Source organism: Trachemys scripta, chromosome 3 (genome assembly GCF_013100865.1).
Source record: "Trachemys scripta elegans isolate TJP31775 chromosome 3, CAS_Tse_1.0, whole genome shotgun sequence".
In the NCBI taxonomy this organism is placed as follows: domain Eukaryota; kingdom Metazoa; phylum Chordata; order Testudines; family Emydidae; genus Trachemys; species Trachemys scripta.
Window position 1 is genome coordinate 41286999 of NC_048300.1, and position 19932 is coordinate 41306930.

Consider the following 19932-nt stretch of genomic DNA (forward strand, 5'->3'; position numbering starts at 1 on the left):
AGAATGGAGATTAAAATCGAACAAAAGACCAAACTAATTGAAACGTGAAAAATCAAGGAACAGCCTAAACTTATCATTAACAGTGTTGACATTGAACAAATAGAGAGTTTCTGCTACTTAGATTCCATCATAAGGTATGACAACCACTATGAAGACAACATTGACAAGTGGATAGCTACTGCCAGGAGAATGTTCACTTGCCTGAATATAAATGTTTGGAACCTTAACTCACCATGTCCATGACAGCTAAAACTAGTTTATATACAGTGCTCATTGTACCCATATTACTTCATGGTTATGAAACATGGGTACTGATAAAGCATCTGGAGCAAGAGCTGCAAATATCTGAAATGAGTTGCTTGCACCATATCCAGGTATGACAAGGTTAGACAGGCTAAAGAAATGATGACATCCATAGAAGACTAAAAGTACAGCGAGTGACTACAATCATCAAAAAGGTGCCAACTACAGTGGTTTGGCAATGTTGCTAAAATGACCCCATACTGCCTGCATAAAATTGTTCTGTATGGAAATAATGCATGGAGAGAGAGACAGCAGACATCCACGGAGATAGTGGTATAACATGGTATATGAAGCCATCCAGGAAACTCTCCTACAGGGTCCAATGACAGCTCAAAACAGAAGTAGATGGAATCCTCTCATAACTTTGGCCCTACCCAACCTTGGTGTTGGAAGGAGGAGACAATGATTTTATGAAACTCTCATCCAAAACGCTTCTGGCTCCCCCTATTGAATAGGAGATTATTGTATTTCTCACTCCCATTTTAGAGAAATTTGGGGCATTGCCTTCAGATTTTCAAATATGTTAAACCCACCATAGGTAACCCTTGATGTCTATGAGAATTCCTAGGACTGTAGTAGCCTTTCATCAGTATGAATATCGCAAAGAAGCCAAATGTGGATCATCATGGATTAGTTAGTGTTTGCCACTGGTTCCTGGTTAAACTTGATTAGGATGACATTTGCAAAACCTGAAGGCTTGCCTTTGCTTTTAGTTGGTTATTCATCCCCAGACTTACGCACAAGCAGCACCAGTTCAAGCACCATATTACAAAGATGGATTCTGAGGATAAGTTCACCTTTAAATATTTGTGTTACCTGTAGCGGGTTACATTATATTACACACTAACAATGGCAGCTGTGCAGGCATGTGGAAGTGATACCATGTTTTATTCATTATGCAGCATTCTGGAAGTTGTGGATGAATGCAAAAAATCAATGAAGCTCAGACTTGAGAATTTATGGACTGGTACAACCATTAGTCAGTGGTATATTTGTTAGTCCTTGTTATAAATGTTGAGGCTGATTTTTTTGTTTGTTTTATAGCCATAAATATTGGCGCTTATGCTTCCAAAGTGTCAGTTACTGAAAGCTCTTTGCTCTTTGAGATTCTGATAATTGGAGACTTTTCATATTAAAATAATTCTAGAAAGTGAAATGAATCAGATGTGATTTAATTTGAGTCTTGCTATCTCCAAAGGCATTCCCAGCAGTACGTATCTAGTATTTCCGTTTTAAGCAAGGGAAGCCAGGGATGAATCGCAAATATTTTTACATGCAGAATTACTTTTTGTTGCTGGAGCATTCCACTGTACTGTGTGCCCTGGGTGTCCCCGGACCATCCTTTCCAGGTTATATTCCTCTGTAGGTATATTCCCAGGTGGCTTTACATCCTTCCTGGAAGGCCACAAAAAGCAGTATTTGTGAGGATATGATCAGTGCCGCTGCTGATCAGTACATCCAGCACTGCAATATCATTCCTCCTGGAGAACTGCTGTTCTGGACAATACCCCCTCGAGTTGCACTCTGGGATCCAGATGGCAGAAAGCAATGCTAAAAGAGCCCCATCAGGAAGTCAAACAGTCCCGTCTTCCTATGGGACTCCAGGCAACCATCTCTAGGCTGCATCTGCTCAGCCCATCTCTAACAACGTTTTAAGTACTAGAGAGCAATGAGTTTGTTTGTTTTTAAATCACATCATCCACCATTTTGAACAATAAATTAAACAACCAACCAGAAGGCTGGTGATTGGAACGTTGTTGTAATTTCCTGAATTAATAGCCCTGGAACACACACCAGGCTCATTTCTCTGCTAACAAAAGGAAAACAATATCCATCTCTAGAAAAGTAGGCACCTAATATGAAGGGACTGAAGAGAAATGTTTTTGTTTTGGTGAAGGTGTATGTTATCTCAATACACACAAAGGGAGTTGTGCCGGTAAATCCAATGACTTAAGATGAGAATATTCCCCTACTAAAAGGAAGATCCCAAACTATCTTATTACAAGAATAGCTAACCTATATTAATAACCTATACCCTGAACGTCTACATGGTAATCAATACCCCTATTAATATGTGACAGGAGCAGACTCTGCACAGAACCACAGTTGCAACATGTGCCTCTCTCTGAGGTCAGGCAGCTCATCCGAGCAGCATGATCTTGTTTCCTCCCAACCTCCTTTTGGGTGGCATGCATTCCTTAGGGCCCAGGATATGACCAACCCCGACACCCTATGAGTACAGAAACTGCAATTGTGCCTGGCCCCTGGCACGGAGGGTGAAAAGGAAGGCAAAGCTGCCTGTGCCCTGTCCCCCTGGATACTCAGACTTGATTAGCGCACAGTCTAGCCCAGGGGTTCTCAAACTGGGAATCGGGACCCCTCAGGGGGTCACAAGGTTATTACATGGGGGAGTCACGAGCTGTCAGCCCCCACCCCAGACCCCACTTTGCCTCCAGCATTTATAATGGTGTTAAATATATAAAAAAGTGTTTTTAATTTATAAGAGGGGTCGCACTAAGAGGCTTGCTATGTGAAAGGGGTCACCAGTACAAACGTTTGAGAACCACTGCTCTAGCCCTACAAGAATATAAAACCTATTACCATCAATGCAAATTTTGTTTGCTTGATGTAATCTTGGCATCTCAATAATTCAACAGCTAAAAATATCAACATTGGGGATTAAATGGTTTGCAAGCTTGGAAGAGCTTTCAGTAAGCGATATGTTTCCTTCAGGTTGTATTCTCTCACCTTTTCAGTATCTATCCCCCTGGACATTGACCAAGTGGAAACGATATAGTCCATCACACGTTCGCTCAGACCTTTGGGCACTTGGTAGAGTTTAAGGAAGTCCCGGACGCTGTTCAGCATTTCATGGTACCGGTTTGTGTTGGCATACATTTGCTGAAAGATGGTTGTCACATTACCAAAAATGGTTGCATACAGAAGTGCTGTAAACAAAAGAAAAAAAGTAAGGTAGGTATTTTCCTAAAGTCTCAAAGAGCAGCAGACTGGAGAACTACGTAATAATTTGTTGTGTTGGTTTGTCTGCCCTCTCACAATGTCTGTGTGTCCATATATCCAAGGGCAACAGTAATGTCAGGTCCACAGAAGTGTATGTGATCACTTCACCCAAGTTAGGCTGGTAAAATCTTATAACACACAAATACAAACATTTCTGGGTCACTTGTAGCACTACAAATTCAGGATGGCTGTATAATTTATGATGGTGAGCATTGGGAAGTGAAAGGGAATTACCAAAACATATTCTATACATTTGTCTTTGTCCATCAAACAATTTAGTAGCATCAAAAACCATATAAAAACAAAATGTAAGATAAAAGAATGTTAAGACAAATAGTTTGATAGTAAATAGTTTAAAATTTCATCTATGGTCTATTGCTTCTGTGTTAAAATGCCATCAGTGACAGATTTCCCAGCTTTAACTGCATTACTACAGTAGTCAGTCGAGCCATCATTATCCACCTCAGCGTGACAACAACAATGCATCAAAGCACAAGAGAGAAGACTTCAGGAGGGGGAGGGATAGCTCAGTGGTTTGAGCATTGGCCTGCTAAACCCAGGGTTGTGCGTTTAATCCTTGAGGAGGCCATTTAGGGATCTGGGGCAAAAATCTGTCTGGGGATTGGTCCTGCTTTGAGCAGGGGGTTGGACTAGATGATCTCCTGAGGTCCCTTCCAACCCTGATATTCTATGATCTCCTTAGGCCATTGAGACCAGATGAGTAGGTCCAATCTGGATTTAGTCCAATGCAGGGCCTTCTCAGGAGGATATGCCCATGCGTGGAACTGCCTCCTTGAGGATGCATAACCATTTTCAGAACTCATAAATCCTTTCTCCTTGAACCAGCTTGCCCATTTTCCACCTACCCTTTTGGACAGATAGATAGGGAGCTGATGCTAGGGGAATGTAATTGGACCACTCTCCCTACTTCAGTCATCACTGTATACAGTGTCCAGGGGCACTTTTGATAAGTATCAGAGTTCAATAAATTATTTATGTATTCATGGGCCAAATCCTGAGGACCTTACTCAGTTTCAACTCAAATCACACCTCTCCTGGGATCCATAGTGCCTTAGTATAAGCACTGCTTAAAAGCTGAGAAAGGTCTTCAGGATTTGGCCCAACATAACTATTACATAACCCTATTAAAATACATATATTTGCTAACTTAATCACGTAGAGCAAGTGTAGCAGAACACCATAAAGAAAAGAAAAACAGGAAGGCCAGCTTTTAAAATCATATAACCAAGAGCTGGTTGGACCTTGGGCCAACCCCTTGGACCAATTCCTCATCAGTTTTTATTTAGTCCTTATGCTGACAAACCCTTCTATTAAAGTCAAGGAGTAACTTGATCACACTCAGTACCTACAAAACTTTGATAATGGGCTCTTCAGTCTAGCAGACAAAGGTATAGCACAATCCAATGGCTGGAAGTTGAAGCTAGACAAATTTAGACAAATTAAGACAAAATGCTTAACAGTGCGGATAATTAATAGAGCGGTGCAAAAAAAATTCAATGAGCAACTTATTTGCTGAAAAATGCAGTTTCTGGTCACAAAATTCAGGTTGAATTCGGCAAATGATTTTGGCAGAAAAAAATGAGGGAGTTTTTCTTTTCAAAAATGTCAAAATGGTTTGTTGCAACATTTTCTAAGAGAAATGTTTCAACTTTGTTTCGAAACATTTAATTTAGAAATTTAGATAGATTTAATACAAATGGTAAAAATCACCCCAAATATAAAAACATGTTTCGGATCAGATTGAATAAAATTCGGGACTTGGGGGGGTGGCAGGGTAGTTCATTTCAGCAAGAAAAAAAAATTGTTTTTTTGGGTCAACCAGAAACAAAACAATTTTTGGTCCAAACTGAAAAATCAAATTTTTTGTCCCGCTCTAGTTACAAGCTATTGGAACAACTTACCAAGGACTCTGGTGGATTCTTCATCACTGGCAATTTTAAAATCAAGATCAGATGTTTTTCTGAAAGATCTGCTCTAGTTCAAACAGAAATTCAGGGAAGTCTATGGCCTGTGATATTCAGGAGGTAAGACTAAAGGATTACAGCAATCCCTTCAGTCTTATAACCTACGAACCATTGGGAGTTCTGCCTGAATTTGCATTGAATGAACACTGAAGGAGGACTTAGGGCATTTGGCCTCTTGTTAGTAGTATTTTCCCCTCATTCTTTTCACATTTCCTAAAGGAGGAAAGTTAACAACTTTCTGGTCAATCTTTGCCCCCATCAGAATAAGGTTTTGCCATCAATGAAATTAATAGTAGGTAACAAATCCAATTTCCCCCCCGGATATGTTACATGTTGGGTTTTACACCTACGATAATTACTTTATATTGTATTACACTACATTATGTTTTAAAATCATAAGGCACAACACAACTAGGGGAAGCAAACAAAATATATCATTTTAAATAGGATAGCTAATCAATACACAATTGCATTGTTTCATGCACTATAACCAGTTGTTGTTGAGAGCCAACACCTATCACTTGATTTCTCTGATGGTGGTAGAAATACATAAATATTTTAAAGCCAATGCAAATAGCAGAAGGTATCCCACAAAATATGGCAAATAGGACTACTGGGTGTGGTTTTTTTTTAAGGTAGAGTTATGCTATGACACCAGAGGTATGATTATGTCTGACCCAGCATGCACTTAATGCTGAAAGGAAGAGAAAAGGTGGCTCTGGGTTCTATTTACCTTTAGTGTGGCAAAGCCAAGCCCTACCCAAGCTGACTCAGGTACAGAATGGACCTAGAAAAAAAAACAACCAAGTCCTTGCAGTGATAGGCCCAAATCAAAAACAGATCTAATTCCAGATGTGAATCCAAACTTTATATCTATATAAAAAGGAGCCCAGCCAAAATCCTGGATCCAAAACCCCTGAAATGTGAGTGCTTAAAGTGCAGATTCACACTTCCCTAATAAGCCCACTAAAGAGAGAGATTCAACCCTCAAATTTGGCTATCATCTCATGTCCAGATACAATGTTCTGGTCCATCTCAGCTTTCATAGACACAGCCTTTGCACTACATCCAGGCAAATGGGCTTAGCACAAAGTGGCTGGATGGGAGTTGCAGTAGATGCTGATGCCTCTTCTAAAAGAGAAGGAAGATTCAAAGGCTCCATTCCTCCTTCTCCAGGCATGCCTCTAACCCTCCGCTCCCTCTGCATAAGGATACAGAAGACCCTGATTGGAGCTGTGCAGACCTTGGAGGTGCAGACCTCCTGCACGAGCTCTTCGAATCCTTCCCAACCCTTCTGCTGCTGCTGTTAAAGGCTCTTCACAGCTGTGAACAGTGGGGCAGGATTTGCCCCTTCATGTAGTTCTTAAATGGCTTTTCTTCCACCAATCAAAATCAAGATTTCAGCTTGTGCTGCTGCACAATATATTATGCAAAAAGTCAAGAAGAATAATTTTTATATGGATTTTGCCTAGTGGTGTACAAATGATTTCCTATTTATTTGTAGCATTAAGGTTTGCATGAGCTAAACGGTACCTAAAAGCCTGCGGGATGCAAGTACCACATCTCATGGAGAAAGATGAAGAAATGCTTTTATCAATACATTTAATATAAAAACAATTTAATCAGCAGATTTTCTATTTAAACACTATCACCTTTTTCCTACTAGATGCTCTTCTGCTACCTGCTAGGACACTAAATATCATGGCCTAGATTCAGCTCTGACTTTTGCTGGCTTATCTGGCGTAATCATGAACATAGGGCCCCCAGCAGTGGAAAGTCCACCTGGAAGGAATCTGTGACAGCCCAAGGAATCTATAAACCCTCTTCCACTGGGTAGCCTTCAGCTAGCCAACGCAATCCCCAAAATGTGCAGCACTGAGTAGGGAGGGGGCATGGCAGTCAGCAAGGTTAGCTATGGATTCAATACCTTCTGGACAGCTTTCATTGGCGGGCCTTTACTGGAGCAAACGCTGTCTATTGTCACCTATGGAGCAGTGACTCTGGCTGGCTCAGGGAGAAGGAATTCACAACCCCTCTGCCGCGACGGGTAAATTGAACCCGATGTCTCTGAGTTATTGTCCAAGAAAATCAAGCAATGTGAAGTCTGGTGAAAAACAACACCCAATACTTCATTTTGATTAGTACGTGTGTGCAATTTAACAGCAATTTCAATTGCTAATTGCAGCCACTATGCTCCGATATTACAATTACCTTGCCAAGGGAAATTATTGCCGCATACATGAATTTCTTATTAAAAAACACTCCAAATCTTAATTTATCATTAGTTAACCATTTTATTAGGATTAAATGGACACAGGAAGGATGAGGATTATTTCAGTCTGTACAGGGGGATAACATTAGCATATTGCATATTGACCCGTAATGTTTCTGCAGAGGATAGCTAGTTGCATATCTTCACTTCTTTCTACAAGAATAATGAAATGAATCCATAATAAGATGTTCAAAGCCACAGAAGGAATTCAGAATCAAAATTCTTCGCTTTCAAAGAACTGGGTGGCAAAACAAACTCCTGTTTTCAAACTGAATGTTACTGCTCAAACACTAAATTGCAGTAGGGTTTGCCAACCGTCCAGGATTGTCCCAGAACCTCCAGCAATTATTCTTTGATTAAAGATTATGTCATGTGATGAAACCTCCAGGAATACGTCCAATCAAAATTGGCAACCCTAAATTGCAGGCTAAATGGTGGCATTAAGCTGCTGCCCTGTATTGGTGGTCCAGGGGAAGCTCTCTGGAGGCACTGAGCCTGATGTACTGTTGCTCTACGGCTGTTTTGTACCAGCTCTGCATCACCTCCGCAATAGCCCATTTTGGGGCTGAATGGAGGTGGGGCAGAGGAAGGAGGAGATGGATCTGAGCAAGAGACGGTGTGGTCAGGGTGGATCAACAGCCCAGCAATGGCCTATAAAGAGACACCAGTTAGGACAGCCCCAAGGGGCTTCCCCAGCCTGCACCAAGGTCTGAACTAGTCCGCAACAGCCCTGAATGGGAGGCACAAGCTGCCTCCCCTCCATCCTCTCACCTGCATCAGCACAGGAGTGAATCTGGCCCAGTGTGTCACAATAAGAGTTTTCTGTGCAGATCAATTACAGGATCATGGCCTGAGCAGCCATCTCCACATATGAACGAAGGAGAAGCGTCTTACGTAGCATCAGTGACATCCACATTCCAGATGTAAGCAGGGTCTGAATGAGCTTTCCCCTGACAGCTAGTGATAAGCTGGGGGAAGACCATGTTTGCACAGACACACCTACCCAGCCCAGGTGCGCAGCTTTGTCAAAATGATCAATTTTGGCTGGTTATGGGTGGCAAATCACTCTAGGATTTGAGTGCAGGGGTAATGAAATGTTGTTATCCTTATTGTACAAGTAATGGGCAGCAGAACTAGCATGTGCCTAGCATGTCCTGGTTGGGGGGGGTCACACTAAACTGAACCTCACTTGCTAACCAGAGGGTAGGGGTGTCAAATCCCAGCGAAGATGAGTGAGTGGGGACAGGTGTTCCTACCTAATGGTGTAGACTCTGCCTAAAGAGTCCTAGACACCATTTGACCCGTTCCTCTCCAGTGTTTAATGACAGAGCTGATTAGACTCAATTGAGTCTCTTTGTTTCTGGTTGGGGATTCCTAGCGCTGACAACACTGCTGACCAGTTCTAGAAGATTAGCCTTAGACCTTGCATGAGGACAGTGAAAGACAACACAGAGACTGCACTGGCCGTGAAGTTCCCCACTACCTGCTGAAATCACTAAGAGCTGGGTTAGGTAGCAGAACTTCAGAATGTGATTTCGTGGGAGCAGCAAGCCTTGGCGGCTGGTGGCAGCAGAGAGCCACAGCCAGCAGCAGCAACAGCAGAGAGATGGTGGCCAGCAGTGGCAGCAGAGAGCCAGTTGCTGAGGCATTGCTCGACACCTCCCGCCCCTCCCACCCACCCCGCCCCAGTGGGGGAGGTAACCTTGTGAACACACTTCTGAACTCTGGGTCTTCACTAACCAAGGACTGCTAACTGAGTGGGGCACAGCAGAGGGAGAGAGGACTGATGCGTAAAAGGGACATTTGTTCATTGGACACTGAAGCAAAGGACACTGCCCAAAGCACTGTGGGGTCAGGTTTGCTTATGGTCACATGCTTTTGAACATGGTTGAGGTGTTTCCCAAATTAATGCTTGGTTCCCATTCCCATTTAACAAAAGTTCTCTTTCATTATACGCAGACTCAGTGCTTGTGAGTGGGGAAGTGTTGCCTCTTAGAGGCGCCCAGGGGTGGTTTTAGGTTTCCCCAGATTACTGGGGGGGGGGAGGCTCAAGACACTTCTGTTTTATATTTTTAAGAGGAACCCTTAGATATTGAACTTGGCCACTGCTACTGCCAACTCCACCTGGTAGAAGGGTTACCTATACTATTCATCTATATCTGCACCAACCAGACTGGACAGCAAACAAACCGAGTTCTCTCAGCAAATGTCACTTCACACACAGAACTGTCAAACAGGACAGAACGGCTTTTTGTCTGCCAGTTACATTTTCTCTGACAAAAGTAAAACACATTGCCCCCAACAATGTGGCAACCTATTAACTATTCAGTCCGTGTCACCTCATTTAAACCAGTATTTTAATAACATCAAAGATAAAAGCACAGTAATTTCTACAGCCAATTACTCGCACAAATGAGTCATGAAGGTCAGGCACAGGTTGCAGAGGTCACCTAATAATTTGCAATTTCTAATGATCTAACAAGTGTAAAAATAAATAACTCCACGAGAAATGTATGTATATGGATACCAAAGTGAGAGACCCCTCTTTAGGGTTTGATTTCAAAACTGTAAAAGACAGAAGTTTCTGTTTGAAGTAATTGCGAGCCTCTCAGTCTTCACAATTACAGATCTGAATGCTGTGCATGTTTCCCAAGATGAATCATCAGACTGATTATGATCATGCACTCATCCCAAACTCTTGCGCATGTACAGATTATATTCATACAAACTATACAGCAACAAATTATACCAATGTCCAGTAGTGAAAACCCTCCCAGCAACCTTGCAATTCTACATTGAACTGAACTTTCTACCTGTCTCAAGAAACCAGCAGTTGAGAATTCTCGAAGTGAGCTGGAGGATCTATCTACACAACAGTTCCACTTGATAAGTAACAAAGACTCATTTATTGACTAGGTTGTTCTATGTTGGATACTTTTCAAAAAGAGTTTATACATTTAAGTTGTTTACTGGCTTGTAATGTATGTTTCATGAACAAGTTTCATCCTAGATTACTACAAATAATTTTAATTCAATAAATGGTTGAGTGCACGCTGAGACTGGAAGATTCATTACACTAATTCAGCAAAACATGACTTCTAACAGGACACTGAATGCAATGAAAAATTAGCTGGAAAAAAAAAGCAAGCATGCCTAAAGCAATTACAGTCTAACGATTATTCAGATAACGCATTTGTGATGTCACACAAAATTAACATCTTATCAGCTAAAGAGAAAGAAGCTGAAATTAATGAATGTATGAATGTAAGTGAACAGGCTGATTGTTTTTAACATATGATTAGGATAACATATGATCTTGTAGTTAATCAAGATGATGATTACAGATTTCCTATGGTTATTCCTACTGGGAGTTCCCAAATAAACCAGAAGTAGTTTGGAATCATTAAATGCATACTTGTGGTTAACGTGTGATATTTGTGTGCATGTGTGAAAGGGAAAGGGTTGGCTACAAATTATGATCTGGGGAGGAATTTCAAACTGAGAGCTGACATTTCAGTAAGTAATTGTTTAAATTTCTAATTTTAGAATCACTTTTGGTTGAACTGTCACTGACAGCTCAATAACTTTTGAGCAATATAAGCTTGACTGAAAAATTAATAAGGACCTTTCTTAAAAATCTATAGTTCTAAATGGGTCCCGATTATCAGCTCCCTAGAATTGTTAGGTTTATGGCTTTGTGATAAAATTGATTTACTAAGGTTTAATTTAATACTTTGTGGTAAGATTTCACACTAAAATATTTTTTTTCTGAAAATATATCTTTAAATTCTGATTAATAAAACCTATAAATACATAATTCTCGGGTCTGTTCTTTAGCTAAGCAAACCAAAATTAAAACAATTTACGGAGAAACATGGGACGGTTGGTTAAATGGTTGATTAAACTTACTCAACCAACATATTTTATTCCATAATTACCCTAATATTTTCACTTGGTGAGAAAAGGAATTATATTAGCTATGATGTAATCAGTCTACCGTACATGAATTCCTGCATTCACATCTTGGAAAACTGCCTGTTTCCAAGGTTAAGGGAAACCACTACTGGGAACTGTGTAGAAGAGGGAATTCCAATCACTGGAAGGCATCCCATCTTTCCTGTCTCTCCACACTCCCCCTCACCCTGCATACACTTATGGGCTGTCCCACCTCACTCCACTGCCAGTTCATAATCTCAACCTCAGGCTGGAAACCCACCATGGAGAAGTAAGTTGCAGCATTAGCTGAGGCAGGGGTAGAGAGGAACTGTCCCATTGCCATTAATTGAGAGAGTTTGAAGCATAGGGTCAGCAGCAGCAGAAGTGGAAATCCAAGGTAGGCCCTTATGATTATGAGAAGCCTCTTTTGATGGGGGAAGAGAAGCTGTGTTCCTCCTTAGAGGGAGGGCAAGAGACTGGAGCAAAGTATGCTGCAGTCTGAGTTAAGGCCCCTATGAGTTCACTCATAGTTGTGTGTTCTACGGGTAAAGTGCCCTCTGCTGATAACTAATGGAACAGCAGAAGCACACTGTACTCCCTCACCAATGAAAACAGCTGCTTTGCAGGAGGATTGTCAGTAAAGTTTATGCACCTGGTAAAAATATAGCTGATAAGGTCTGGAAAAAAACCCAGAGCAACAGTAGTTGTTTTTTTCTCCCTTTTCCTGACTTCAAAGAAAGCAGCAATGCAATCTATTGAAAGCGTGGGTAGCATGAACCAGGATTCAAACAAGGGAACAGCTGCTCTGAGAAGCCACTTAAAAAAGAAGCAAGGGATAGAGAGGTTGAAACACCTGTGCACCTTAAAATGGGCTACAAGGAGTGCAGTTGGGTAGAAGCACAGGACTGAGACCCTCCCAGGCACAGATACCAATAACTCTTTCCTCACACACATTTCTGAAGACACAGAATCGGGGTGGCTGGTACTGCAGACAAGATGGCACTTTGCCAAATAACTATCTTTCACCCAAAAAACCCTGAAACCATTTAAAATTCTACTAGTTTCAGGTTTAATATGGAAAAAAGTCAGATGAGTTTTGGGAAAAACATTTTGGAACCTGAAGCCTTTCAACAATATTGAATTTTGATGTCTCTACCTAAGCAAGAAACTTGGCTTCAAAAAACTTGTGATTTTGTTTTTAACAACTTTGACTGGCTCAGAAGAGCAACTGCTACAACACTTGTGCAGTGCACAGAGCTCAACTAAAATCTCAAGTTTGGTCTTGCTTCCACTCAATGGGTTCAAATGAGCAAGAAAAAGAGAGACAAATCAGAGTGTAGGAACCCACGCAAACTCAAAATGCACAAAAGTCCCGATTAAAACCAATGTGAATCAAAGCCAAGAGACACAGATCTAATACTAGTCTGCCACCTTTCTCCAGACATGGCACTGGTGATTCAATAAGTGGCACTCTTTCCTCTGAGCCAGTACTGAGCCAATGCCCAAGGCCTTGCAGTGCATTGTGTTCTTGAAGCGCCTGCATTTTGGATGGGAGCTAAAACCAAGATCTTTACATATCTATCATAGATAGATCATTAAGGATCCCAGGGCATTTTGTACAAGAGGGGAGGCAGCCCTTCACTTCAGTGCCATGGGCCAGTTCTAACCGGGTACAGCAGAACCTCACTAATTTACAATAATCACTAGAAGAAACACGGCAAAGGACTGGAGGTTTTGCATTAGCAATTAAAATAGCCTCACAAAATATACCATGTTTATTATATGCTTTGACAGCTATAGTTTAGCATTAATCATTTTTATGCTGAAAGATGCTAATGGCTGCCAGCAGGTGGGTCTTAGATCCAAAGACGATCATAGACCAAGCATGCTCTCTCTCTCAAGGTCAAGGGAAGGAGCAATCATTCCCTTTTATGTAGTAAAAACAGCTAGGATCTATGGGGACCACCCAAGGCAAGAAACCACATGGTAGAAGTATACTTGGGCCGAATTTTTATGCCTGATCTGAACTCAACTAGATCCCAGCCAATCTGAACCTGACCCAAGCCTGTCCATTTGTTTTCATACCTGACCCAACCCTAACACTTGTAATCTGGTGGGTCCTGTCAGGTTTGGGTCAGGTCCGAAGCCAGCAACTCACACTGCTGCCCCACCCCAGGCCTCGGCTCCTGACCCCTGCTGGACTTTGGGTGTCCTGCATTCCCTGCCCCATCTCCAGCCCTGTGCTCCACACACCCCGCGGGAGCTCCACCAATGGTACTACTGGGCACAGACGCCATGTGACACATCACACTCAGCCAGGGCTCCTTCTTACAGGGCTGGGATGGTCACTCCTACACGTTCCCCTCCAGGGAGCTCAGCCACGAGACAGCGGCTCTGGACAGCCCCAGCACCTCTGCCCACCCGACGTCATGCAGACAATCAGGGGATGGGGAGGGATTGAGCCTTCCCCCAGCCCACACCCCCGGATGGCCATCCAGCATTGTCCCATACCTGACATGCTGCGGTGCCGGTGTCCCACCTCCACCCTCAGGGTAGCGCAGTGCAGGCTCCCAGCCATGACCTGTGCCACAGCATCCACACTACCATTTTGTGCATTAGCTTGAGCGAAGCAAACACTTGTCTGTCTGCCCAGGCTGGGAAGCACAGTCCCAGCTGTAGTACGGATATATCGCTAAGGACCTCGGGGAGGTGCTCTGGTTGCTAGCCCATGCCACCACCTCTACACTGCTATTGTTACCCATGCTGGATAAATTAAAGCTAACATGGGTATGCAGGGTAGACATACCCATGGGGGCTAGGAGATGGGTTGTAGACTGTGTGTGAGTTGGAGGCAGAGAACCCTAGGAAGCAGTTGTGAACATGATCCTGAAAAGGAAACAGAGGATTTGGGGCACAGAACTCATTGGCATGACAGATTTGGGGATTTCTGAGCATGGAAACTGCCTGCTGTTAGTTTCTTCTGTGTTCAGCGAAATAGGATTGTGTGTCTATTTTTTGTAAATTCACAAGATTACACCAAGAATACACCTGACTCATATCACTGATTTTTCAACCCTACAAGGCCCAGAACACTGGCTAACCAGTCAGGCCAAAAGGACAACATTATTTTACAGCATCCAAAAGTGCACTAGGTACCTCACAAAACAAGTAAAGACAACAGGGTTCATGCCTCAGCATCCCTAAGGCCTCAATCCTGCAAAAACATGTGCATATGCTTAACTGTATGGACTTGGAATAACCCAAAGGACTTCCACAGGACTGCTCACAGTGCATACAATTAAGCACCTGCACAAGTCTTAGGAGGATCAGGGCCTAAGGCATCAGTCTTGCAATGAGCTCCATGTGTGCCCAACACAGAACTCACTGCAAGATCTGGCTTGATTTCAGTCATGATGTAGTGAAGCAAAAAAGTAGGGAGATACACTACCTCCCTGACCAGGGCCGGCTCCAGGCACCAGCCCACCAAGCATGTGCTTGGGGCAGCGCCTGGAAAGGGGCGGCGGGGCCCCAGCTGGGCTCGCCGCCCTCCTCCCGGCGCTCTGGCCGCTGGGGAGAGCGGAGAGCCCGGCCGGGCTTGCCGCCCTCCCCCCGGCGCTCTGGCCAGTCGGGGATTGTGGGCCCGCAGCCGGGCTCAGCGCCCTCCCCTGCCGCGCTGGGGGGTGAGGGGGTGGGGGGCTTTTTTGCCTAGGGCGGCAAAAAAGCCAGAGCCGGCCCTGTCCCTGTCGCAAGTAGTACTGTTAGCAAGCTGAAGCTGTACTCACCAAAGGCTTGTGTGCAGTACAATTAAGTATGAAAACACGTTACATTAGTCAATGCTCTGTAGCATATTATGTAAAACAGACTTCTATGCATCTCTCTAGAGACAAGGGTTTCCATTTGTGTACTGGTAAAGTGGTAAAGCTCCCACTTCTCCATTCTGAATCCTCCAGGCACCAAAGATTGCCCCACTCTTCCATGCTGTAGGTCCTTCTCGGCTTATTGCTTGTACATCAGGAAGTCTTTGCTCTGTCCCTGTGGGTGCTGCATCTCTAGACTTTCCCTATCAATGGGAAGGCGCAAGATAGGGCATAGCAGGAGAAGGAGACTTCCCAATAGACAGGTGTGGGTCTTTTGGATAAAAGGCAAGAGAGAGGTCCTAACCACTCATGGTCATTAGAAACTCCTTGATACTTTTCATAAGGGCAGAGCTGTTAATCTTTCTGGTGAGGCCAAATTCCAGCTCAGATGAAAAGTTAGTTGGCTTTATTAGCCAATCAGATTGCCCCTTTATTTAATGCCATAAGACCTGAACAAATATTTGGCATCAAAAGCTTTCTGAAACAATATCTGAGAATGTTGGCATTCCAAGGACAATAGGGCAGGTTCACCGCTGGAATAATTTTACTGACAACAGGGATGAATTTAGCTCAATGTATTCACTAGCAGATTTAATCATGGAGAGAATTATTAAAGTGGTAGAAGATCTGATTAAATCCCCTGCAATTTAGAAAGAAGGGGCACTATTGCACTGTTTTGTAGAATTTTATGGACAATCAAAATGAAATTGTCTTGAAAATTAAAGTGGATTTCCATTTCATTTCCCAGTGCTAATGAACAGATCACCATTTAAATGACAACTGAGTCATTTAAGGGCATCATTTTTCTTTTACAGAATAATGCATGGACCATTTTCAATTACCTCACCTAAATTAAATCTCCAGATACTAATGCTAGGTTTTGCTGATTTGTGCCAAATACTAATGCTTTTGTTCTGAAGTCTGCTATATCCACCAAGTTTGACTGAAATAGAGGGACATCACCAAATCAAACTTCTGTCTGAACAGTTTGTTTTTTTAGCCTATATTGTTACAAGTCACACCTCTAACAACAACAAATATTAAAGAAAACAAACATTCTTTGTTTGCAGTTTACTTTTTGAATTTGACAATACTCTGCGTATAATCAGTTTTGCGGTTTCGTCTACATAGTCAATTTCCGCTGTGGTTTATATGAGTTTTTCCACAAAAGCAAGAGGAGAGAGAAAAACATTTTTAAAAAATAGGAACGTGTGATTTTAAAACTGAAAAATTGGCAGAAGGATTCAGGGAAGGCATTAGTGTCTTTTAACTCATTTTTTTTAAAACTCTAGCTGTCTCCATCAAATACAATCTGTGGGATTGGGTTAGTGTTTTTGTTTTGTGCCGCAGATATCTTTGTGCACCATGTTTACTACCCAGATCCAGAGGTGTTTGGGAGTTAAGAAATGAACCTGAATTTTGCAGCTTGAGCCTCTCCATTATTGCTTAAATGTAGTAAAGTTTTTGCAGCTTTTCCTTCATCCTGAGGTATAGTTCAGTAACTAGAGTCATAAGAGTCAGTCACTCTGCATTGCTCAAACATTCACTCCATAGTGTAAAATGCAGAATTACACATTAATTCTACTATTTAATAACTGGTCTAGACCTCATTTCATTGATTTACCTCATCTTAAAGGAGCAAGCTTACAGTATTTTACAACAGGTCTCTTTCTAAGGATCCAGCCCTGCTGGATGCTGACTGATTACTGTGAGGTGGAGGATTCCATCCACTCCCACTGCCAGATCAGGTGCAGTTCTTCATAGAATCATAGGACTGAAAGGGACCTACGAGGCCATGTAGTCCAGTCCCCTGCAATTACAGCAGGACTAAGTATTATCTAGACCATTCCTGACACGTGTTTGTCTAACCTGCTCTTAAAAATCTCCAATGATGGAGATTCCACAACCTCCCTAGGCAATTTATTCCAGTGCTTAACCACCGACAGTTAGGAAGTTTTTCCTAATGGCCAACATAAATCTCCCTTGCTGCAATTTAAGGCCATTGATTCTTGTCCTATCCTCAGAGGTTATGAAAAAAATGTCTCCCTCCATTTTGTAACAACCTTTTATGTACTTGAAAACCGTAATCATGTCCCCTCTCAGTCTTCTCTTTTCCAGAATAAACAAACAGGGCTTTGGAGCAGAGCCCAGAGCTGGAGCATGGAGCAGCTCCGGAGCAGTGGAGCTGCAGGTTTTTGCCTGGAGCTGGAGTGGAGCCGGAGCACAGCTCCAAAGCCCTGTAAACAAACCCAATTTTTTCAGTCTTCCCTCAGAGGTCATGTTTTCTAGACCTTTACTCATTTTTGTTGCTCTTCTTTGGACTTTCTCCAGTTTGTCCACATCTTTCCTGAAATGTGGCACCCAGAACTGGACATAGTACTCCAGTTGAGGCCTAATCAGTGCAGAGTAGAGCAGAAGAATTACTTCTCATGTCTTGCTTACAACACTCCTGCTAATACATCCCAGAATGATGTTAGCTCTTTTTTTTATTTTATTTAGCTTGGGGTCCACTATGACCCCCAGATCCCTTTCCATAGTATTCCTTCCAAGACAGTCATTTCCTATTTTGTATGTGTGCAACTGATTGTTCCTTCCTAAGTGGAGTACTTTGCATTTGTCCTTATTGAATTTTATCCTATTTACTTCAGACCATTTCTCCAGTTTATCCAGATCATTTTTAATTTTAATCCTGTCCTCAAAAGCATTTGCAACCCCTCCCAGCTTGGTATCGTCTGCAAACTTTATAAGTGTACTCTCTATGCCATTATCTAACTCATTGATGAAGATATTGAGCAGAACCAAACCCAGAACTGATCCCTGCAGGACCCCACTCGTTATGCCCTTTCAGCATGACTGTGAACCACTGATAACTACTCTCTGGGAACGGTTTTCCAACCAGTTTTGCACCCTTCTTATAGTAGCTCCATCTACGTTGCATTTCCCTAGTTTATTTATGAGAAGGTCATGCGAGACAGTATCAAAAGCTTTACTAAAGTCAAGATATACCATGTCTACCGCCTCCCCCTATTCACAAGGCTTGTTACCCTGTCAAAGAAAGCTATTTGGTTGGTTTGACATGATTTGTTCTTGACAAATCCATGCTGACTGTTACTTAACCAATATTTTCAATGAGCTGTTTCCTATAGTCCCATTCTGAGACATACTGAACACCCACTATTTTATTTAAGGAGTTACAGATACTCATTACCTGTTGAGCTCAAGCCCCAATTTAGCAATGCACTTAAGCACCTGTGTAACTTTGAACATATGAATAATCCCATCCCTCTTCTGCAAAGCACGTAAGCATGTGCTTAAAATTAAGGATGTGCTTTGCTGAGTTGGGGACTTTGCACTTAACTGGATAAGTTGAAATCTCACAAAGAGATAATTAAAAATTTCAAATTCTCAAACTGAACTATGTGAACTTGACGTAGGAAACATACAAGTACTCCTGTTCTTTTTGCGGATACAAGCAATACTGGCTGTCAGTGAAAAAGGTGAAAATAAAGCCATTAAATTGGAAAGCCCTGACTGCTTAGGAACTGAAAAGATTTTACCAGTTTTCAGTGAAAGTAAATGGATTGTCCCCATTCAATAAGGACAGCAACAAAACAAATACTTTTTCCTTAGTCTAATTTCATTTATGAGTGATTCCTGACTGACTGCTTGTGTGTGTTTTAGATAACTGATTCCCTTTCAACTCTGACCTGGTCTTTGTTGCTACTTAATCAGCCCATATATGTGATTTTGTTCAGTTTTTCACGCACATACTTGGCATTGTAACTATTTATTTTAATAAGTACAGTATATCCACCATTACATATATATCCATGAATAGTCTCATAATTGTCTCATGAGTAGCATTTGTGGATTTTACATGTTGTGGCAGGACCAGAATCAGAGCAGTTGAAGAGAGAATTCACAGCAGGCTTCAATTAAGCAAATAAAATAAAAACACTCTCTCTAGTTTCTGATTTTGTACAGGGTTCTGGGAAACCAGAATAACTCACATCTGCAAAGGCTTTGGCCACATTCCTTCCAGGCAGCATAGCAATCTAAATACCAAACAAACAATATAAAACCCAACCACATACACGGGACAGCTCTAATGCCTCCACAACAACCCGACTTGGCACCCAGTCAGCAAATCCTTGTCTGTCTCTGGGCTAGGAATTTCCCAGTCTCTTTCAGGCTTTGACTTCATTGACAAAAAAGTGTGTTTTCACCTCAGAGTAACACATGTTCACCGTCCTACTGTAAAATCACAGTAGAGACAAGGCACTCCAGTCTTACCATGAGGTAAACAAAGCCAGATCAACCACCAGTGGGGGGAGGCAGGCAATATTAGTGATAACCTGGCCTTATAACTAGTTCACTGTAAAAACTACAAGTGCCTTGTCTCCACGTAGGATTCTACAGTGAGATAACCATTATACATTATTCTGGTGTAAAAAGACCCATGCTTTTGTGCCAGTGAAGTCAAAGCTTCTTCCCCTAACCAGATTCAGCTGTACTGACTGTCTCAGTTCAGAGAGGCTTTGCCAGCTGGGCCTCTGAA

At 42.3% G+C, this 19932-nt stretch overlaps 1 protein-coding gene across 1 annotated transcript in view; it reads right to left on the reverse strand.

The window, feature by feature from the left end:
* Positions 1-19932, reverse strand: part of KCNH1 (potassium voltage-gated channel subfamily H member 1) — a 182329-nt gene that overhangs the window by 146942 nt on the left and 15455 nt on the right. The window contains exon 2 of the mRNA XM_034764462.1: positions 3052-3251. Coding sequence (XP_034620353.1) covers positions 3052-3251 — 200 coding nt within the window. The remainder of the gene's footprint in view (positions 1-3051; positions 3252-19932) is intronic.